General features: G+C 43.3%; 1 protein-coding gene across 8 annotated transcripts in view; it reads left to right on the top strand.

The window, feature by feature from the left end:
- NRP1 (neuropilin 1) overlaps positions 1 to 24,211 on the top strand; it is a 177,508-nt gene that overhangs the window by 87,341 nt on the left and 65,956 nt on the right. For all 8 annotated transcript variants that reach the window (XM_066387487.1, XM_066387495.1, XM_066387490.1 and 5 more), the window contains 2 exons: positions 14,041 to 14,196; positions 18,040 to 18,184. In XM_066387487.1, the coding sequence (XP_066243584.1) occupies positions 14,041 to 14,196; positions 18,040 to 18,184 (301 nt within the window). The remainder of the gene's footprint in view (positions 1 to 14,040; positions 14,197 to 18,039; positions 18,185 to 24,211) is intronic.

The raw sequence follows: 24,211 nt of genomic DNA on the forward strand, positions 1-24,211 counted from the left end.
AACAAAATATGTTATTCTTTTATATTTCCAACTCGCAAGAAGAGTAAGCACGTGAGACTAACGGCACATGTTGCGGTTAAGAATAAACACGTGTGTACCTGTGTGAGGCACGTGTGCTGTGTCATTCAGGCCTCACCTCAAGGGAGGAGCAATGCTTCTATGGCATTCTTCTAGTGCTTTCCTTCAGAAGAACAAAGTCTTAATTTTACCAAGGTTTTATCTTTCTTACCATGCTGATGCATTAAACTTCTAACTTTTCTGGATTTAGCAGGGAAATAGATGAGTTCCTTTGTCCTTTCAGTCCTGAGAGGGCCATCGAGAACCCCTTCAAGCATCTGAGATTCTGTGACTTTATTAAAAATGAAAGTAGCTTATCAGCTGGTGCTCTGGGCTTACCTACATGGAATAGAAATCCCTGGAGCTATGCTGGAATTTATTTTAAATACCACCGATAACCATGCAAGGCAGCACAGAGCAAAAATTAAAATTTAAATCAATTGAAAAGATTTTTCTTTCGTCAGATCAAGTATCTATTTAGGGTGGCCTCAGCATGAAGCTTGTCTGAGGATGTCTCGCAGAAACTTCTCTGGTGGAGCCTGCTTCCCCCATGCTGGCACCCTGGGAAGGGCAGCCCGCCGGGCGGGGGAGGCGAGGCCCAGACCTTCAGTCTCTCATGTGTCTCCAGTCTTGAAGGAACCATCTCCAGGGCCCAGGTATACTATACCCACCATTACAGACTGTTCATATCTTCACATCCTGCTTACACCTGCCCTTTCTTCTTTCTTTAAGAAAAAAAACATCGTGGTTCATTCTGAGTGTGTGAAAGGTCATTCTACTGATTCGGAAACTTGAGGGGGAAGCAGCAGCCCCCGGGGACCCAACTGCAGGAAGGAAGTTAGTACTCTTGTCCTCCATGTTGAAGACTTGGTGTGTTTGCTTAGGATGAAAGCTGATATGGCCAGAGCTCATCTCAGAAGAGAGAAAGAGACCAGAGCCAAGATCCAGGTGGAGGCACAGGCAGAGAACTAGCCAGGTCCAAGAAATGTGACAGAGCCATCAGCTCGAGGATCTGGAAATGATGCATAAACTTTTTGGAGGGACAGGCTCATGATAAAGAGAAGATATGGCCCTGGCCGGTTGGCTCAGCGGTGGAGCGTCGGCCTGGTGTGCGGGGGACCCGGGTTCAATTCCTGGCCAGGGCACATAGGAGAGGCGCCCATTTGCTTCTCCACCCCCCCCCCCCCCGCCTCTCTGTCTCTCTCTTCCCCTCCTGCAGCCAAGGCTCCATTGGAGCAAAGATGGCCCGGGCGCTGGGGATGGCTCCTTGGCCTCTGCCCCAGGCGCTAGAGTGGCTCTGGTCGTGGCAGAGCGACGCCCCGGAGGGGCAGAGCATCGCCCCCTGGTGGGCAGAGCGTCGCCCCTGGTGGGCGTGCCGGGTGGATCCCGGTCGGGCGCATGCGGGAGTCTGTCTGACTGTCTCTCCCCGTTTCCAGCTTCAGAAAAATACAAAAAAAAAAAAAAAAACCAAACAAACAAATAAAGAGAAGATATGAGCAAATCATGGGAAATACTGAAGAAAATGGTTTTGAAATTTCAAGTGGTACACAGAGTTCATGGGGAAAGAAAAAATAACTGTTTTTTTAAAAATTATCAGTCTTAAAAAATGAAGATGTGACATACAGAATTATACAGCCCTGGCTCTTTAAGCATTATTTTAATAATCCAGACTGGTCATTGTCACTGTCAATCAGCCATGTTCTGTAGCATGTCCATTATACTATTTTTGTAGCTTTAACTGATGTTTCTAAATAAGACCACATTCATTTATAAGGATGCTGTTATTTACTTAGAAAGGTCCAATACCAAGGTGGCAAGAATTCAGTATCTGAGCAATCATTTACCATGTAAAGAAAAATCAGTTGATGCATTTTTTCATGTAACATGACAATTCCTTTAAATCAACCCCTAAAAAATAAATGAATTTCATTTATGGAGACAAATGTGGAAGACATCTTCTGTGAGCTCTCTTTCCGAGAGTCCTGTGCCTGGGGAGGAGTAAGACAAAAAGGAAAGGAGGCAAGAATGGGTAATTTGGGGTTTGACCTGTACATGCTGAAATCCATCACTGATTATCAACTTCTATAACACAATTAATTTAGTTTCCTTAGTCTAAGAACTTTGCTATTCCCGGAAGAGTTTATTCATCTACTTATCTAGATTTAGACTCTTCGTGGGCTTCAAATAAAATTCATTTCCATTAAAATCTTTATCTAAAGTAATTCCAGAAGATAAAGAACCAGCTCATTCCATTTCTTTTAAAATCATGGCAGTTTTATTAAAACCAGGCAAAGTGCTGTGTTATCCTGAACTTTGCATCTAAAACTATAGTGACATGATAGAACTCTAACTGCTCTGAAAACCTTACTGCGCTGGGCTGGTCAGATGAAAGGAATGCTTCTGTCAGCATCCCGAATATACTCTATTTTTTCTGTGAAGACTCCTCTCCTTCAGCCCTCCTTCTCTATCTGCCTCCCCCGCCCATCCCCACACCAGCAGGTGTGCTGTGTTCACCAGGAGAACATTTCACTTCTTACCGCTTTCAAAGTATGTGGTGGAAAGAGATGTGTCCAACCACATGTTAAGAATGGTTGCAGTGGAGAAATACAAGTCACAGCTTCCATTCTGTTAGGGACTCCGAGCAGCGCTTGGGGAGGAATAGCACTGTGAAACATCTGGGCTCGTTCTTCTGTGGTTGAAAAGCAGTCACACAGATCCCTTTTTCCCATTGTGCAACCCAGGCTGCAATGCATGAAATTAATAGAGCTATATTTCTTTTGGGGGGATGTGAAAAGATTTTGCAGCCCTGGCCAGATGGCTTGGTTGGTTAGAGCATCGTCCCAAAGCCCAGAGGTTGCTCGTTCGATCTCCAGTCAGAGCACATACAGGAGCACCTTGATGTTCCTGTCTCTCTGTCTCTCCATTCCTCTCTTGCTAAAATCAATCAATAATTTTTTTAATTAAAAAAAAAGAATTTGAAGTTTTTTTCATTAACTGCATTTGCATGGCAAAGCAGGCTATCTCTTTAGAACACCCGTCTTGTACTTTTCTCCTAGGAGGAGCAAGGAAGCCACTGGTCATTGTATCAGTATAGTAGTTTCTCCTTCCTTCTTTTCATTTCTCAGCGCCATCCACTGAACCTCCACTTTCTAGCTTTTCTCCTGCCATAAGCTGTACTCTGCTCAGTCCAAAACTATAGAACATCACATATGAATTGTATTTACAGATGATGCTTGTAAAGAAGGATTTTTTGCAAATGCTTCATTCCAAGTTGTTCCCCACCTCCTTTCTAAATGATCCTTTAAAAAAAAACAGCAACAACACTATTCACTTCCTGATTGAATGCTGAGCTTCCAAAAGGGAACACGCAGTTGATCAGATATTAAATCTCAAGGTTCATTTCATCTGGTCTCAGCGATGATTGTCATCCCCTTCGGAGATGAACTGTTTAGACACAACTTCTGATGAGCAGCTGGACCCATGCAGCCTGTTCTTTCTCTACTTCTTTTCTCTGGGGTGGCATTCTCTATAACCTTGGGCAAGGGGCCGACTTTAATCCATGTAAATCCCATCAGCTCCTTGCAGGAGTTTAGCACTGAGTAGGGGGGCATTCTGGGACACCTGCGCTTCCAGGCTTTCTGTCAGCACATAAGACGCTCATTCACAGGAGAGGCCTGCCTTGAGAAGTTATGGAGAATTGGTGTGACAGGGTGCTGTCAGAGTTTATAATCCACGGGGCTGAGTTAGACCATCACCCCATCTGCAAGTCTGCAGTTTCCAAAAACTCATCCTGGGCTTGCTTTCGACACTAAGTGTGTGGGAGAAGAAGGAGAATTAAAGGTGTGACTGTCTTGCAGAACTAATAATGAGCGGGTCATTTTCTTTGTGCTGGGACAGACAGAGGTGGTTGGAGTACAAGCATGTGTTTATCTCAGGTCATTCAGGAGTCGCCCCAATAATGCGGATAAAACTTTACGGGTAGCATGGAACCACAGTTTGGGCAGCAGAAGCTGACCTGAAATGCTTTCAAATGAGCCCTTGATCTTTTAAGTTTGAGAATCTCTTTCTACTGCTAATAGTCTGGAAAGGTATGTGACCACAGCCAAGGTCGCCGAGCTCAGGGCAGATCTTGTGCCATCGTTTCTTGTGAGGCTGTTTCTGGGAGACCAGAAGCCAAAGCAAGGCAGTGTTCGCAGAAGGACTAAAATCTGCATCCATTTCCTCACCACGCAAAGCTATTGTTCTAGCATCTTTCAGTGGTCCTGTGTTAATTAAGTAAAACCATAGAAACCTATAGTTCTACAGTGAAATTTTAATGTAACTTTTTTCAGAAGACCAGGAATGGTATGGGAACAGACTAAAATGATAGCTTTGTAAATATCCAATATCTAAACATCCTGAAGATGGGCATCATATCTGCAAATAATTTAGCTCTAAAATTAAAAAAAAAAGTTGAGGTATTTGGTAGCAGGATGATAGAGTGAAAAAGAAAATTATATAAGCCCTGGTACTCTTTGGGGTAACTTCTGGGAGGAGGGGCACTACCTAATTAATCAGAAGTCATTTGAGAAATAAACAGCAATGTTTCACACAGTACAGACCTAGCCTATCAAGCACAACACTTAGCCAATGCTAACTTTGAGCAGCAAACTTTCCAGGGGACTGGAAATTGCACGAGTACTTATAATATTTGCAGTTTTAAGCATCAAGATAAGAATAATTAACATTCCTCATGTCAGAGTATGTTATTTGCCCAAACACTTTTATTGTTGACTTTAATGAAGGGTATTTGGCTTTTCTTGGGAAGAAAGAAGTTTCAAATCTAGCCAACAATGCTCAACTGACCCAGCATTAAATTTAAATTCAACAAACACTGAGCATCTGCTAAGAATTATGTGCTAGTATGGGGGTAAGTGGGTTAGGTGAATTTAAAGTTAAAGAAGACTGTCTCTATTTCAAAGGGGTTATAATCTAGGAACTACAGGCAAAACTATACACACACACACACACACTCACACACATTCCAATTATCTAAACAACTAAAGGAAAAAATATTAGGGTCACATTGTTATGGTGAATGTGTGTACGAATGCATCATTACGATCATCACAAGAACCATGAGAAGGAACTAAATGGGTTAAGTACTGGTATTTTGTTGGAGAGCATAGGAGAGTAAGGTTTGAAATGACTGATTAACTTGCTTAACGTTGTCCAGGTCACTCTTTAATGTCAAAGTCTCCGAGGTAGTCCTGGGCCCTGTGCTTTTTTGTGTGCCACCACAAGCTTTCTGCATCACCCCAACTTGTTTTCCCCCTGTCACCCTAGAATTCATTAGAATTCATAAAGCATATTTTGTGCAGTCTGATTTGAGATTTATTGTTGACTTGACTTTCCTTTGTTAACCAAAGGGCAGGGATCTGGTAACCTTTCCTTTCTACTACCTAAGTAACTAGCCAGTCACCAACTTCCCTCCACAGTGCAACAGATATTAGAAGCAAAAAATACCCATCATTGTACTACGCTCATGTGCCAAACTCACTGCCCTCTCATTACGTGTGTGAGAAGCAAACGGTGTGATTTCAACAGCACTGTGAATCCCTGAAAAAAATATCACCCGGTTTTTACGCCATTTCACAGAAATGTTTTGTTTTAAATGTAACTAGAAACACAAGATAGGACAAGAGTCGTGCAGATTGAGGTTGAAGTCTCATTGCGGGAAAGCGAGGATCTCAGAGACAGGGGAGCACACATTTTAGCAGAATGGTCTCAGCAGACCATTCCCAAGTTTAATCACCAGGAAGATTTCATTGTCTCTCCATCACCAACCAAGCATTCCTGGATGGGACTAGCGGACCACACGAAAGCCCACACAAAGGACAATGCATGTTGGGGGTGGGTATGAGGAGGACACTTATCCTTGCTCTCTAAAGGAATTTTACCATGAGATATTAGATCAGGGGTCCCCAAACTACGGCCCGCGGGCCACATGCGGCCCCCTGAGGCCATTTATTCAGCCCCTGCTGCACTTCCTCCGGAAGGGGCATGTCTTTCATTGGTAGTCAGTGAGAGAAGCAGATTGACCATCTCATTAGCCAAAAGCAGGCCCATAGTTCCCATTGAAATACTGGTCAGTTTGTTGATTTAAATTTACTTGTTCTTTAATTTAAATATTGTATTTGTTCCCGTTTTGTTTTTTTACTTTAAAATAAGATATGTGCAATGTGCATAGGGATTTGTTCATAGTTTTCTTTTTATAGTCCGGCCCTCCAACAGTCTGAGGGACAGTGATCTGGCCCCCTGTGTAAAAAGTTTGGGGACCCCTGTATTAGATAGAAGGAAAATATCATTTCAGACATTTTGAAACATAGGCAGTTGAGTGGGGTTTTTAATTACTGTTCCTTTTGCCTTTAGCTTGTCAACCCTGGCCCTGTCCCCACCAAAGTCTTGTCTTACCCAGCAAGGTCCAGTTTAAATCATTGACATAACCTTTTTCTATAAAGCCCTTCCCTTCCCTTCCAGAAATAGCCGTTCCTTCTTCTGAATCCCAAAATGTCTCGTCTATCAGTGTGGTGGCACACTTTACCATCAGTCTTATATTATCATGATTTCCACATAAGGCCTGCTTGCTTCCAGAGCCTGGCGTACAATAGGTGTGCGTTGACTTTAACGGATTATGTGTGTTTATCTAGACACTTATTGTCCTCCATTTGATACATCTACAATTCACAAAGCAACCCATGGGCTGTGGAACGCATCTGTGTGAACGCACCCCCTGATTCCCCTTTATTAGTTTACTGTTTGTCTTGAATGTTTTTAATAACAACACCAGTGAAGTTCCAGTTAAGCAACGTGTGCCACAAAGAGTTTTGGAGTTCAGTTCTTAACCAAGTTTCTAGGGGTTACGTTGGTCCACTTGCAATATGCATTCTCTTTCTAGATCAAGGGATTAGGCTCATGTTTTACATGTAATGCAGCTTACCAATAAGAATTTTTTTAAATGTTCATTTGGCCTTGGCTGGTTGGCTCAGTGGTAGAATGTCGGCCTGGCATATGGGTGTCCCACATTCAATTCCCAGTCAGGGCACACAGGAGAAATGCCCATCTGCTTCTCCACCCCCCCACCTCACTTCTCTCTCCCCCTCCTACAGCCATGGCCCCATTGGAGCAAGTTGGCCCCAGGCATTGAGGATGGCTCCATGGCTTCCCCTCAGGTGCTAAGAAGAGTTTGGTTGCTGAGCAACAGAGCAACACCCTGATGGGTAGAGCATTGCCCCCTAGTGGGGTTGCTGGGTATATACCAGTCAGGGTGCATGTAAGAGTCTGTTTCTACCTCCCCTCCTCTCACTGAATAAAATGTATATATATATATTCATTAAAAATATTCAGTCCCTGAGTCTTCTGCTGCCCAGCAGTAGCTCCTGAATATTCTGGTTGGAAGAGGAGGCTGTTTAAATGTCATCTTCTGGAGCGAACTAGTAAAGGTTTTTGAGACGCCCATCCTCATATGAATATAGTATTGGAGCAAAAGACTTCATCTTTAAGAAGAAATGAGTTCTCAGGCCAGTGTGTGTCTGAAAAGTATAAAGAAAATCCCTTCTAAAGCACGGGAATTTAATCAGCCTTCCCCTTTAACTCTGCATAGCAGTTTTAAATTGCCTTCAAGGCTGATTACCTGTATTCTGGAGTTTGTAACAATCACAACTCTACTTCATTTTCTCCTCCTTTGTCACCAGAATAAAGTGTGTCCCAATGTCCAGATTTGACAAGTTTCTCAAAAGAGAGGCACTGAAATGGAATATTTATTTAATTTTTTGCAGAACACAGTTCTATCTGATCTGGACAATAGGGCGGGGTGGGGAAATCTCAGGTGTTGGGTGGACTGTGGGAAGACTGCTGGTGCTTGTCTTAAATGCGCTTCGTACATGAAGCTGAGCATTCTCAGAGGTGTTGCCATCCCAGTCACAGCTCCCCTCCATCCTGGCGCCTCGTCTGTCACACCGAGGGTGTGGCGACCGGGGTGGTGTCTCCGTGTGCTTGGAGCAGCTTGGATTCTGGAAAAACCTACAGTTGAAATGCTGTCGCATTGACGGGCAACATAGAGTCCCTTGGTGTTACTTTCTGCCGATGCCACTCGCCCGTTATAACAACCACAGCAGATTTTACTGTCCAAACAGAACCAAATGGGATGCAGGTTCAAAGAACATATCAGAATTACATGGTTCTTTTTTAATTAGTTGCTTCTGATTTATGAAAAAAAAATTTACACAAGTGAGAGAATGTACCGTGCCTATAGACGCAACGAAGCCCACACCAACGCTCTCTCCTTTCCTTGGCCAGAGTGACAGAGCTCGGCCGCTGTGTGGGGACTTCACCTTCCCTGTGTCATCCCCCCCCCCCCACTGTAAGTACACTGGCAGGCAGGGGGCCAGCCTTCCCGCTGCACTGTCGCTGCCTTATCTAACTTTCCGCTAGCCGGCTGGCTCAGTCTTTCGGACAGGAAACTTCATATGCTCACCCACGTGGGACTGCTCCACCACCAGTGTGGACTCTGGGCAAGCAGAAGTTTGTTTCCACCCAGGAACATGCTCTCCTTTAATTTAATGATGAAAGAAAGAGACTCAGTTGGTCAATTAAGTTTGGGGAAGAAAATTGGTTAGGTCCTTTCTGCCGTACACTTTTTTTGTTGAGTGTTTTAATTATTTAGCAGCACTATAAATGTTTTATCACCACTTTTTGCTACAAAAAAAAAAAAAAAATGAGTCATCACCACCATCGTGATTTTTCTACAGCATAACCGAATCCTTTGCCAAGCCTTGCTGGTAGCTGGTGTAAATTTTAAACTAATAGAGTAATCATAAATGATTTTATATGTTCTATCATTATACAAAAATATTTAATTTCCACAAAAGATATCTATAAAATTGATTACTAAGACATTCCAACTTACCTTTCTATAATTATGGTTTTTACAATCTGCATTGAGGAACAGCATGGGTGGTAGAGGCTCAGGCAGGGCCCCCAGGATGGACTGGGGTAAGTCCTGATGAGTTATGTGACTCTGAGCAAGGTGGACATATCACTTTCTGCCTCAGTTGCTGTCCATAAAACCTTCTTTGTATGATTGTTATGAGAACTGAAAGAGATAGTACATGTAAATTTGACCCTTAATAGAATGGCTAATGCAGAGCTGTTGCTCCATGAAGTTTTCTATTGATAAATATAATTTTAGCCATCAGTATTTCTTCTGCATAATGCAGTAGTCGTCCATATATATAATATATGAAGAGAGAGAGAGAGACAATTATGTCATTGAATACAAAGTGGTTATATTTTGATTGGTAACTAAAAAGTTCAAGATCAAAACTAATCCAAAATAATATTGAATGTAAACTGTAATTGAAAAATAAAATTGAAGAAAAAAGAAGTTCAAGATCTAATGTAAGTAACCTCATGGTCAGATGCACTGAATTAAGCCCACAGACCCTAGAGCAGCATTGATATTTAAATAAATGCTCAGACTCTACCAGAAAACACATGTGTTATCTAAGGAAATGAGACAATTGCCCAGAAATATTTTCATTAGCTTGTAGAGTTTAGCAATGAATTAAACAGCTCTTTGAGTCATCTGAGATGCTCTAAAAAAATAAATAAAAATAAAAATCTGACACGCTTCTCCCTACCAAAAAAATATTTTTTTCCTGTTTTTAATCAGACTTGAGTTCTTTGTCCTTTATTTGTTCAGGCTTTGGCACCAACCTGCCTTGGGAATGTTAAAAGCTGGTGAACACTCCCTTGCCAATCAAGCTCCATAGGCAGAGCTTTATCGAGCAAGACAGATTTTCATTTCAGAAATGAGGCTTCCCACATGATGACATTACCAACAGTTGGTTATGTATTATTACAGGAAGCAACGGTGTTCATTTCATGGCTCAGAGGCTGCGTGCTGGTGTTTAAGCCACAGTTTGCAGAGGCTTGCTACGTGATTTACTCCACAGCAGTGCTGGAACTAGGGCTTTGTCGTCGAGTGGTTCCCAGTCAAATGTGAGCTTCTGTTAGCTTCTCTTTATCTGGGGAATGTGTTTCCTGTCATTGCCAAGACAATGAAGTGCGTAAGGACTACACCTGTAGATGGCTTACAGCAAAGAGGAAGTCAGGAGTGTGGTTAGGACCCACAGCTTGGAGGGCTCTCCCCCTAGCAAGCTTCTACGACACCCTCTTGTGTCCCTCCCCAGAAGTGAATGCGAACGGCTGTTTTTTTCTCTTAGTGCATCTCCTCACAAAATGAAAGTTGGGCCATTCTCTTCTGTGTCTGTTACCTAGCAATGACTTCTCTTTGTATATGGAGCACAGTGAAAGTAAGATGTGGGTCGACTTTCTAAGCAGCAATCTTGGAATTTTATATTTTTATTGGAAATAAGATGTCATATTGGGTCACTTTTGCTGGTGATGCTACACAAGCTAACTCATAGAGTGGCCACCAGAACTCAAAAGGAGTCTGATGAACTTCTGTGAAATCATTTCCATACCATCAATAGGTACCAGATGTTTATGTTTGTCACACACAGGGAGTGAGACATTCAACAATTTTAGTAAATGCATTTGATGTTCAGCTCCACACATCGCCCCTCCCATCACCACATCCCCTCACTGTCACCCTTAATGTTAAACAGAAAGAAGTACAGCAAACTCAGAGGTGAAATCACATCCATCTTCTAATTAAACACAAAGCAGCTGTGACATGAAAACATTCTTTCAAAATAAGAAAATCATGATGGGACCATGACTGATTGGATTTAAGGAAAGCAGCTTATTTAATTAGGGTCATTGTGTGTCTGAATTTTTATGGGAAGAAGGAAAGTCCTGTTAGTGCAATAAACCCTCACATGCCAGGGGAGGGGGGGTGGCATTATCTAGAACTGCTCTGGGTTGTGTCCTTGTCTCTCTCCCTGCCTGTCTTGAATAATCCAACTCGTCTAGTAGAATAGAAGGTTGCTGAGAGTTAATCATAATTCAGAAAGCTAAACCACCAGGAGGAGGGTCATGATTGATCTGGAATGGTGTTCATGACAACTGGCTTTCAAATGACCAGAGAGCAATAATCTCTAGAGATCAATACAGTTCTGGCCAAACCTCTGTAGAGGTGAGTGAAGCCTGGTAGGCTATTCACTGTCATTTAAGTCATTCATTTCCTTCTCCTTGCTTTTTCGTTTTTTGCTCCTCCTATTCTCTGGAACACCCTTGCCCTTTCTGCCCACCCGAAAGCTCCTACTGTGTGTATAATGGACATCAGAGTCGGCTGTGAAATGTCTCTAGCCGCCCCCCCCCCCCCATTCAGTTCTTAGTCAAGGGCTTATTCTTTCCTCTGTGCTGCATCCCATTTCACACGCACTGCCCCATTCTGGCACCGTGTGTTTGTGCTTCCCGCACGCTTCCTGCCCTTGTTGTCCTCACCGCTTAATGCAGAACTTAGCAGATAGGTGGTATGAAGTGTCCACCAAATGATTGTCAACCAAGTTGAGGAACAATGTTCATAGGTGGCATCCTGGTCAAATAGATTATGCTGTAACCACAGCATGGAACACCATAAAGCCACAGGAAATCATGATGTGGGAAAATATTGTGGCTTGGGAATATACTCATAAAACTAAACAAAAGGCAACTTATCGAACATGGAGGCAGTGTGACCACATTTTTATAATAGCAAAAGATGCACACAATAGTTGCATGAGTTTAGCATATGGGGAAAAAACACCTCTGGAAGGTTGATATTAGTGGTTATTTCCTAATGGTGGTCTCATGGAGATTTTATTTTCTTCTCCAACTTTTCTGCACCTTATGAGTTTTGAATAGACTTCTGTGACTCTTCCATATAGAAACACAGATAGTCCCTAAAAGAAATCATAGGCGTCGGGGTGTAGACAGAGTGAACACACAACAGGATGGACTCTGTGGCAGAGACATGAGCCATGCACATAACAGTCTAGGGTGAGGAGTGACTACCTCTGCCTGCCAGACCAGAAAGAAAAAGAAAAGGAAGGTCTTCGCTGTCAGAAAAAAAGAGGAAATGGTTAAGTCAAGAGAACCTGACACATCAAGGCATGCAGGTGGGAAAGGCTTCCCTTGTGTGAGGAATAACAGATATTGTAATGGGTCTGGGAGATAGATGCAGAGGGTGAGACTGAACAGACCAATAGAGGACAATGTCACGATCAGCAGGGAGGGCTTTGTGCCGTACACACGCAGGCATGGAGTCCTTCTGTGTCTCCCGACCTGACGCCAGCAGTGTGAGCTCCGGTGCCTCAGAGGGATCTGTTGTGTCTCCTTGAAAACATCAGTTCTGGGAGGGCCTTTGTGAGGGTGTTCTCTGAAGCTGCTGAGGGAGAAGGACGTAGAGGAACTCCCCAGCATTGCCAGGAAGAGTTCCCACAGTGCTGGGAGTCGGGGTGAGGGAAAGGGGCTGTGTCATGTCAGGGTCTGGGTCCTTTCCAATTGTAATTGCACTGATTCCCAGCGCTCATCATTCTGTAAGGTTGTCATTCATCCATACACAACCTAGGGGCAGTGGTGTCAGAAAGACAGATGAACTGAAATGTCAAGTGTCTGCAAAGCTTTGTGGCACAGCAGGAAACGCGAGGCACTTACAAAGGGAAGTCGCCAATGCATTTCTTTGAGAAAAAGAAAACATTTTCTCTTTTAGGAGCGATTTCTGCACATGCGTTCAGGGCCTTTCTGTCTGAGACCTCAAGGACCTTAAGTCAGCTGTTTCTGGTGCTTAGGATGCTGCTAGTTAATTAGCAGTTAACGTCTGTCCTACTAAATTTTATCCTAAAAAACAAAATTTGAAAAGCAGGACAAGAACAGTCAGAATGATCAAGTTCTAGAATTATTTCAAAACAGCCCAAGCTGACTTGACGCACTCTTGGGAATTTAATCATTTCCAAACTGAAGAGCCATTTGTAAGTTCAACAGGAAGAATTTATTTAAATAGCTCTGCTTCACGCTTCCTTGGACATCAAGATTGTAAGGGCCCTTCAGCTTAAAAGTGCATATGGCACTGGGCATGACTCAGTGCTCATGAGTGAAACACTAAGTGTCTCAAGAGCATTTGGAAATGGTGGAAGCCATTGCATGCACCATGCCCAGGGTGCCCATTAACTGTCAGATTGCAACATTAGGGAATTGGAGAGTTTTTGCAGCAACTAAAAGTTGCCTCATTATTCACCGTTAGATTTAGGGTCACCAGTAACAGAATACCCAGTTAAATGTGTATTTCAAGTAAGCAATGACGTAGGTATAGTGATGTCCCAAATATTGCATGGGACATCATATGGAGACTAAATTTTATTTGTTGTTTATCTGAATTTCAAAAATTTATGAAACAAAAACCCTTATGTTGCAGCCCTCCCCTCTACTCCATTCTGGATTACAAACCCAGGGCCCATCTCCCCAACCTCAACACACACAGTGCCCTCAGAGTCTGCACTGCTTCCGTCTGCCTTCTCTTTGGACAGAGGCAGAATGCTAAACAGTTATGGGAATCAGGACCATGTTAGACATCAGTTCTGGTCCAGGCCTCTCAAGCATCCAGCATCTGAGTCCACCTTGTTTGTCTTGATCTTTTGTTTGTAAAAATGGCATGTATTGATGCGCTGTTTGGAAAAATATTTTTAATCTCTTAGAAAATACAAGAAGGTAACATTGAACTCAATTTCCTCTTTTGCACCAGGGGTCAAGCAATCTTGATCACAGCAACGAGGAAGTCGCTTCCCGGCAACTGCCCACTTGGGTCAGTTGCTGTCTTCTCCTACCTGTGCCTTTTGTTAGAAGAACAGAATGGGGTGCAGGGTTGTTGATGCCAGAAGGAATTCGGGTGTACATTTCCAGGCAGTGGATCAACCTCATGGCACTCACAGGGAAAGATGCTCCAGGTGGCAGCAATGCAGGGATGGGCTACTGACCACAAGTATGTTTGTTGTCTTGCAGGTGGACTTGGGCCTTCTGCGTTTCGTCTCAGCTGTCGGGACACAAGGAGCCATTTCAAAGGAAACCAAGAAGAAATACTATGTCAGCACATACAGAATCGACATTAGCTCCAACGGGGAAGACTGGATCCCCATAAAGGAAGGAAATAAGGCCATGGTGAGTTCGACTGCCATCCCATCAGCCTGCGCCATCTTTGAAATGGTCGATCGATTTCACTTGTTTGTTTGGAAGCTTTCTGTCTGGCCTTGTTTATTTTCAAATTGATTTAAAATGAAAACTGAGATCAGAGGTTTAAGTCTAATCAAGGGCTCTTATGTTCCCAGATCCAGAAGTCAAAAGCAAATTATTAGACGAATGTGTTTAAGAAAAGTCAATACCAGCCAAATTAAGTGCCAGACTTAAGAATCACATTAGTCCCGGCCTCGTAGCTCAGTAGATTAGACTGTCATCCCAATATGCCAAGGTTATGGGTTCAATCCCTGGTCAGGGCACATACAAGAATCAACCAAAAAATGCACAACTAAGTGGAACAAATTGATCTCTCTCTCTATTTCTTCTCTCTCAAATCACTAAATTTAGAAAGACATTTTTTAAAATCACTTCTATCTCCCTAGGGACAAGAACTATGCACAGAATAAACATTGTATTCTTAGAATCTCAGGAGTTTTGTTCTGCTTTGTTTTCCCTGAGTATCTCCCTTCTTTTCATAGATTCCTGTTTTCTTCCTCTCTGTAACAATCTGGCTTTAGAAAAGTCCTTTTCATCTACCCTCTGTGCCTCACAAACTAATTTAAAAGTGTTTGGTTGCTTCTGTGAGGATAAAGAGAATGGAGCGAGCTCATCGTGTTCCCTGAGGTCTCATACACGTCCCCTCCTCACTGCTTTAACCGAGGTGGCACCTGACCATACCCTGTCTCCGGGAGCAGTGCCCCAGTCATTTGAAACGGAGGTGTCTCTTCTCAGCCACCTATTTATCACAAGTTATGCTGGCTCTGAATTAGGAATCAGAACATTTCTGAGAGCTCATGCTTGCTGTTTCCCCAAGATGCAAAGCTTGCCCCAGAGGCTGAGTGAAATGTAGAGAATTGATAAGGATAACCAGGAAGGTGCAGGTCACTTGAAATCCTGGGTTTGAGAAGAGGTTCAGTTAACATGTCCTTGTCCTTCTCTCAAGCATTCGTGGCCTTGACTTTGTCCTGGCTCAGGAACTGAGACAAGCCTCTTGGGTGTGAACTGAGAAAATTATTAATTCCTTGGGATTAGCTGCATAGTCCTCACCCTTACTCAGGGCAGGTGATACTGAAGTGAATAGAGCCAGGCAGCTGCTCCGCAGGAGGGAAGTTCTGTGGACAGGCCGGTTCGAGGCCACTGCCCAGCCTGCGAGGACATGGAACTAATCCTCCATCCAGGAAAGAAACACCCTCAACATGTGTGGTGCTTCAGCGAGTAATTTTAACCGAGTTTCATGGCGTATTCTTGTTTTGGAGTAGTTTTTTTGAAGATATACTTTCATTTCAGGACAAACTAAAAAAAAAAAAAAAAAAAAAAAAAAAAAGGCGCTCATGCCAAGGACACACCACAAAAAGAGAGTCCAGGGAGAAGGGAAAGAACTGACCCCAGATCTTTAAGCCATTTCTTTAAAAATACGAGTGCTCCTTCTCCAAGACCTTGTCTGCAGCATCATCCAGCTGCTGTCCACATGGCCCAGAAGGGGTGTTGGAAGGCACACCCGGGTTCTCAGGGCGCCCTGTGTGGCCCCGTGGAGCACACCCTGGCACGCAGAGGCACTCTCAGAATGGGAGGCACAAAGAATAGAGAGATTCGGCAAAGACAGAGACCTGGCGTTTGAGCACATTCAGAGACCTGGCGTCTGATCCCACATGAAGCCCAAACACCTACCTGGAGGCTAGCTACTGTTGGCCACCTGCCTTCCTCTGGACCTTGGGGCCTTCCAGCCGCTGCCCTCTGCCCTCTTTCCTCCCGTCCTCAGGGAGAGATGGCCTGACCTCAGAGGCACAGCTGAGACCAGTTCCAGCCCAGCAGTCCTGTCTGTTGCTATGTGGCTGTCAGCAAACATGAACTTTCCTCAACGGGAGCTGAGGGTCAGCACATGCAGCACTCTGAGCAGACTGCGCGGCTCCCCCTGCAGCGGATGTGTTGACCCTCAGGTGCCATTGTTCGGGGCTCGACTCTTCCTGGCAGCTCCCCGTTATTCTTTGTCATACAAAAATGCTCCCACACAGATGGTTTCCTGGAGAGGGAGGCTAAAGTGGGAGAGACATCTGAAGTCCATCACAGGCCAGGATAAATTATATCAAATCATCCCCGGATAAGGAGCAGGTCAGCAGACGGCTTTGTGAAGCATCTGACCCCCTTCCATCATGCAGGCCACTTAACACTAAACGGAGCGAGAACACTAGCTTGTGTTCACAAGCCTTTTCTCCCAGGGGAACAGCAAACCTGGAGACACTCGGGTCCAGCCTTGGATGAGCCCAGCAATCTCCAGTTGCACAATGAGAGGCAGACTGCTCGCCACCAAACAGCCCATTGCCGAGACATTTGACTTTTACATGGGTCGTCCCCGATCCAGGACTAGAGTAAAATCCAGGGAGGTGGAAGCTTTCAGTATTACCTGAGGCAAGTCTGCTGTCAGAACGTTCCACCGTGGCCAACAGTCCCCACTGCTCCCACATCGCACTAGGGAACATGGCTATGGCCCCAGCAAATTCTAGGAGGGACAAAAATAGGTTTACAGCTGTGCCTATGGAAAATAATGCAATAGTTAATAAGTAATAATAGCACAAGAATAAACTCATGTTTTGCATACTCACAGCTGTGAACCTGCTTTTGCCCCGCCCCATTCTTGTGGAAACCTGGTTCATGACTGTCCCTTGTCACACCTGCAGTGACCTGCCTCACCTTTCTGAGAATAAAATGAGTCCTTTAAAAGTTAGCAGCAGAAGCCCTGGAAAAGCTGGTTCCTAATTACCTATCATTGATAACTAAGATTTGATTTTTGGCCCTGGCCGGTTGGCTCAGCGGTGGAGCGCCTGCCTGGCGTGCGGGGGACCTGGGTTTGATTCCCGGCCAGGGCACATAGGAGAGGCGCCCATTTGCTTCTCCACCCCCCCTCCTTCCTCTCTGTCTCTCTCTTCCCCTCCTGCAGCCAGGGCTCCATTGGAGCGGGGATGGCCCGGGCGCTGGGGATGGCTCCTTGGCCTCTGCCCCGGGCGCTAGAGTGGCTCTGGTTGCGGCAGAGCGACGCCCCGGAGGGGCAGAGCGTTGCCTCCTGGTGGGCAGAGCATCGCCCCTGGTGGGCGTGCCGGGTGGATCCCAGTCGGGCGCATGCGGGAGTCTGATAAATTTTTTTTAATTAAAAAAAAAAAAAAGACTTGATTTTTGACCACTCAAACACAATTTTTCCAATAACAAAAAAAAAGAAAGAAAAAAGATTGAAGTCATTAATTAATGTCAGGGAAAAGAGCTTCCATCAAGAAATGCAATTGAAAGAGAGAAAGCCACTTAACCTTGTGCTGTAGCTGGGAACAGGATCTAGAATTTTCCCAAAAAGCCAGGCTCTGCACTGAACTCAAACAGCAGAACTTCTGGAGATTCCTGGGAAAGCAAAATAGTGAGCATCCCCGTGGAATGTCTCTTCAGCGTTTTGGAGGTCCATTCCATGTGACCAAGTTAATTGCTCACTTTTTAACATAATAGCATGTATTCTGTAACAAATGTTATCCTTGTAACAGTGCTCTGGGAGGCTGTAGCCACTCTGAGAGTGAATGGGTGGCTAAGACAACATCCTATACTTGTCATGATTCTTTCTGACTGCCCTCACTTGGGAAAATAACAGGGTAACTATTAATGCCACCTCAACCTGGAAAGACAATGCTGAAATTGTAAACAGTTTTCACAGGCATTTGTGGGAACATATTTCTGAGTTTATTTTTAATCCACAAAGTCTGTTATTAAAGGGCCCTTTCTTTCCACATATAGATCTTCCAAGGAAACACCAACCCCACAGATGTTGTGCTCGGAGTTTTCCCCAAACTGCTGATCACTCGATTTGTCCGCATCAAACCCCTGACTTGGGAAAACGGCATCTCACTGAGGTTTGAGGTGTATGGCTGCAAGATAACAGGTGAGCTCCCACGGGAAGACTGCCCAGTTTTGATTAATATAAACTTCTAATTATAGGGAGAGTCATTTTGTATCTACGTGGTCATTTCCATTTCAGTGAAGAGCATAGGCTTTGGGTTTAAACAAATCTGAATTTAAATTCTACTTGTTGAACACACTTGGCTTAAGTCTTTGGGCAATGTACTGCCTTTCAAAGCCTTCATCATCTCACCTGGAGAACAGACATAGTCATGAACACTGTGCAGGGCTGTTGGGATCATCAGCTCACGGGTGTAAAGCACCCAGCACAGGCCAACAAGCAGTCGGTATTTGTGCACTGATGTCTTGTCACGAGACCATAAGCTCCATGAAGGCAAGTGGCATGCCTTTTAGCCCTGTCCCTGGGTGCTGAGCACACTGATGATTTACTGGTGAGTAGATATATTGTCAATAACAATTGCATGGAGTGTTCTCCACCTGCTTCATCATTTTAACACTGAAGTCTGGAAGTGGCCTTGGGAACTGCAGCTACAGAATTTGCCTGGTGAGAATTTCTCCTTTCACTCACTAACTCCCCTGACAAGTTCCTCTTAGATGCCATCTTGCTATCTTTTTGTGGCATGAATATTAGAAATCAGCTCAGCAATGTTTCTAGTTTCTTGAGCTTGTTTCTTCTGACGTAAGACCTAAACGTCTCTGTTAAATTTGCTCTAGATAGGATGGTGGTACTTGTTTGAGAGATGAAGAAGGTGCAGTAGGGAGGAACTAAGTAGCTTTAAAAAGTGTCAGGTGAGGACAGAGCTAGAAGAATAAGAATGGTCCTTCCTGTCATTGTCACTGCATTTCTGTGGTGACCAATACTGTTATCACTTGTCCACTTTGTACTCTGAAGCAAATAGCAGTCATGTTAGAATTCCCTTTCATTTAAATAAATGCATTGCAATATTTTCATTTAAAAGAGAGCAGTACAATGTAACCCATAAAGTAAGTTTAAAAGATTCATCAATTCCCCTGGCTGGCTGGCTCAGTGGTAGAGCACCGTCCCAGTGTGTGGACATCTTGTTTCAATTCCCAGTCAGGGCACACAGAAGAAGTGCCCATCTGCTTCTGCACCCCTCCACCTCTTGCTTCTCTCTCTTTCTCTCTCTCTCTCTCTCTCTCTTCCCCTTCTGCGGCCATGGCTCGATTGGAGTGAGTTGACTCTGGACACTAAGGATGGCTCCATGGCCTCCACCTCAGGCACTAAAAAAAGCTCTGTTGCTGAGCAACAGAGCAATGGCTCCAGATGTGCAGAGCGTCACCCCCAAGTAGGCTTGCTGGGTGGATCCTGGTTGGGGTGCATGTGGAAGTCTGTATCTCTGCCTCCCTGCCTTTCACTGAATAAATAAAAAAAGAAGATTCACCAAAAAGTAATTAAAAGAGAACAACTTTTGAAATCTATGAGCTATCTTTGACTACTGTATTAGTACACATATTAGGATATTTAATTTCTCATTACATGAAGGTCAACTCTATTGTTATTATATTTATCCTCTTTAGTATGATTATTTTTAGATAAGTTCAATATTGACTTTTAAAGGCAAAAAAAATAATCACCTGGGCAATTTTCCATGTAATTATAAGCAATTTGGAAAAAAGTGAACTAAGGAGAAAAAAATAAAACTACACTATTTACAATAGAGTCCATTTTAGAAAGTAAAAACTGACATCAGATTTTTTTGTTAGCAAAATTTTGTTTATTTCCATCCCAGAAACAGACAGGTTTACTGTTTTAGGACCTAAGGACTTAGGAAGTTCAAGGCTTTGGAGGCAGGAATTGGGTGGGAGGGGTTTGGAGGAGGAAAGGACATTGAAAAGTAAGATCTAACCTTGACTTTATTTTTTATCAGAAGTTACGTCAAAGAAAGTTCTAGGTCATTTTCAGAGCATTACAAATTTAGAAGGTGTTATAAATTTCTAGAAACAAGGCCATTTGAAGTCACGGTGGAAATTTCTGGCTTATTACTTCAACCTAATCTCATGTCATTGCACAAAAATAAGAAATAGAAAGAAAATGAGGTAAACTTTATAGACTCCTAATGTGTTAGCCTGAACTCTCCATTTCCAGGCTCTCATTTTAGTTAAATAGAATATCTATTTAAACATGAGTGTTCTATTTTAATTTTCACAAGGATTTTCCTGAGAGTTAATTTGAACAATGTGAGTCTTCATATGTAAAGAAGGCAACTAGGCCCTTGCTCAGTGAAGTCCTGGCATGTGGAAGTCCTGGGTTCGATTCCTGGTCAGGACACACAGAAGAAGTGACTCTCTGCTTTTTCATCCCTCCTCCTCCCCTTTTCTCTCTCTCTCTCTCTCTTTCTCTTTCTCTTCCCTCCCCACAGTCATGGCTCAATAGGTTTGAGCAAGTTGGCCCCAGGAACTGAGGATGGCTCCATGGTCTCGCTTCAGGTGCTTAAATAGCTCCATTGTCAAGCAACAGAGCAATGGTCCCAGATGGCTACAGCATCGCCCCATTAGGGTCCTGCTAGGTGGATCCCAGTCAGGGTTCATGCGGGAGTCTGTCTCTCTACCTTCTCCAGTCTCACTTAATAAAAAATAATAATAATAAATTAAAAAAGAAGGCAGATTATTTGTTGTATTTTAAAAAAATGATTAAATGGCCTAGTTATTTAAACATAAATGTCTAAAATAGCATATGATGATATTTTTACATGCATTTTTTTTTACAACTACTGTATGTAGCCTATTGTTTTTTAGGTTTTCTTTATTTCAAATAAGGTACTGCTTTTAGGCTCATAGGGCTTAGTCATGACCCTACTTTATTTTAGGTATTTTGTCTCTAATGAGACAACTACAATCTTCAAATAACTGATTGAAGTAGGTTTTGGGGGAGGCTAGCATGCTATAAGGATGGTCCCACGAACAGAAGGCTGGGCTCTGGGCACTCTGCTCAGTGGATCTAGGCAGGACAACTAGTCTCTCTGGTCTTCAGTTCCTGGTCAGTAAGATGAACCTTCATTCAGCTACAATAAGGATTTCTGTGAAGAATACATGGAACACACATGGTTTAGTGGTTCCTAAATGGTACGCGGTAGATTAAACAGTCCACAGTACTCAACAACCTGAGCCTCTAAGAAGCCCCAGCAAGCAGAATCTGCAGTAAGACAATATCAGTGTTTCCCCCCTGGTACCAGAAGCAGATAGTTTTCTTTTAGAGGTCATGGTCCCCTCAGAGTGGGGACTGATGAAGGAAGAGCCAGGTCCCTGCTGGACTGATTTCCTACTGTGTCTGCTATGCCTGGGACATAAGTGTTCCACATGCTGATTTTTGAATGGATGAGTGAATGAACGAATGAACTGCAGTTTCATCAGTGCTTTCTCAGAAACAAGGGATTGATATCAAAATCTGACCCCCTCCTGTTGGAGAAGCAGGTCCCAACTCAAGCTGGATAAGTAAAATCTTTGGAATTAAAAGTTACAGTGTGAATATATCACTTGACTTCCAAAGTCTCCAGAGCTCCAAGTTTTAACTTAATTTTTGTATTCTGAAAATACTTTTTTAAAAATCTATAATCCTGCAAAATCCAGAGCTTACAATGATGTGTCACCATATAGAAGTATAAACAGGATGGTGGCAAACCATTCTACTTGATAAGTGATTGACGAGGCAGGTTTCATCATTCTGGCAAAGGTGGAAATTGGTAAAATTAATCTTGAAAAGTTACTGAGTGTAATGTATGAGAACACTCAGTAAACCCTGTTAACTTACGTTTGTTAAGCAGATGTGGATTAATTAGTGCTTCCGCACACGTTAGTGTGTTCCTGTGTTAATCACAAGTTCTCAGCAATGATCTCAGGCATCCAAAGATGCCTTCTCTGTCGTTGAGGGAAGACTAAATTATGCCCATCTGGGTTCTTGTATCATTGCCATTATACCTTCTCATTGTTTGAAAATTGGTTAAGCTGTACATCTCAGTTTTGCTGTGAAAGTACAGAGATTTTTATGGTAAAATAATATCAGGGAAGACAGTCACCTCAACACACAAAACTCATTTCTCCTTTCCATCTAGGATTGGTTTTAAGCTTTGCAAACAGAGTTACTGGGTTCAAATATAAATTGTCCAATTAAATCTTAAGCAGATAAATAACAGATAATTTTTTTTTATATAGTATGCCCCATGCAATGTTTAGGACATACTTGTACTGAGAAGTTTCCCTTGTTTGTCCGAAATTCTTATTTAGTTTGGCGTCCTTCTTGTTGTTTTGTTGTTTCTGGCTGGTTGCTTGTTTGCTACATCTGGCAATACTGTTTCCAAAGGAGTTGACATGTAGCCAGGCTAAAGTGTACACGTGCCAGCCACTACTACAGAGAATGTAGTTAGATCATAGCACCTCATTCAAACCTTGAATTGTTAGTGTATATATATATAATTGTTAATGTATATTTATACACACACACACACACACACACACACACACACACACACACACACAGTGTGTCCGTAAAGTCATGGTGCACTTTTGACCGGTCACAGGAAAGCAACAAAAGACGATAGAAATGTGAAATCTGCACCAAATAAAAGGAAAACCCTCCCAGATGCTGTAGGATGATGTGGCAGCATGTGCTCATGCGCAGATGATAATGTAACACCATGTATACAGCAGAGCAGCCCATGGCCATGCCAGTAGAGATGTGGATGGTACAGAGGAAAGTTCAGTGTGTTCTGTGGCTCGCTAAATTCGAATCCATGACCAAAGTGCAATGTGAATATCGGCGTGTTTATAACAAAGTGCCACCACATAGGAATAACATTACTCAGTGGGATAAGCTGTTGAAGGAAACCAGCAGTTTGGTGGAGAAACCTCGTTCTGGTAGGCCATCAGTCAGGGACGAGTCTGTAGAGGCTATACGGGATAGCTACCTAAGGAGCCCTAAAAAATCTGTGTGTGAGCCCACATCGAACTACACTGAATAGGTATGAAACTGGGAGAATTTTCCTTTTATTTGGTGCAGATTTCACATTTCTATCATCTTTTGTTGCTTTCCTGTGACCGGTCAAAAGTGCACCATGACTTTACGGACACACTAGTTTTTCTCCTAATCAATGCTGAAATAATCCTCTAGTTTTCAGTCAAAAGGTAAATCAAGGTTCCACTTTATTGTTCTCTGCTGTTCTTAATGGATGAGTCAGACAGACAGAAGGAATGCCAGTCTGACTGTGCTCCTGGGACATGTTGGCTGAATGGGGGTTGGGTATCACGAGGCTGGTGGACCGTAAACTGTGCCCTTGCCAGCTCTGTGTTAGAGAAAGGACTTAATATGGTAATGGTTCTGCTCTCCTTACAATATTAAAGCTAATTGTGGTTTTCTCCAAACAACTACATCTGGTCCTCATTACCAGCTACACATTTTCTTTATAAAAACTGGTTTTGAATCCGGCAGGTGTGGCCACACTAACCAAAAAAAATGTAATTTCTATTTTTAACACTATACTTCCATCATCTCCCAAGTGGAATAATTTTTGTAGATCTTTTCTTAATCCCCACTGAACATATTGTTAGTTTCGAGAGCCCTGCCCTGGCAGGAAAATGGACATTTCCCCGTGTGCTTGGAAAATGGACAGCCGCCCTTTAATGCGTTACTAAGTTGATTCATTCAATGACTATTTGTTGGGCAAGTACTATTGATAAAGTAAGGCACTAGGAGTTATGGAAATTTTTAAAATATGTCATGGCTCATGCCCTGAGAGGACTTAAACCTTTGGTGAAGCCAATCGCAGTCTTCCAAGGAACCGAATGTGGCCATCTATACAGAAGAGGACCTCCAGATATGGGAGCTACTCACAGCTGGAGGGATAAGGCTGGATGCTGTGGCACGTGAAAGTGCGTAAAGAGGTTAAGTAGTTCAGATTGTGGGAGGGGCAAGGTGAAGGGTTCGGGTGAGAGATTCCCCCAGCACCAGTGAAGAAGTTCTTCATTGCAGTTGCCCTATTCTAAAGGGTAAGTGAGGGTGGCCTTGTGAGGGCATGCTGCAGAGGCATGGCATGCT

The sequence above is a fragment of the Saccopteryx leptura genome, chromosome 5, assembly GCF_036850995.1.
Source record: "Saccopteryx leptura isolate mSacLep1 chromosome 5, mSacLep1_pri_phased_curated, whole genome shotgun sequence".
NCBI classification, from domain to species: Eukaryota; Metazoa; Chordata; class Mammalia; order Chiroptera; family Emballonuridae; genus Saccopteryx; species Saccopteryx leptura.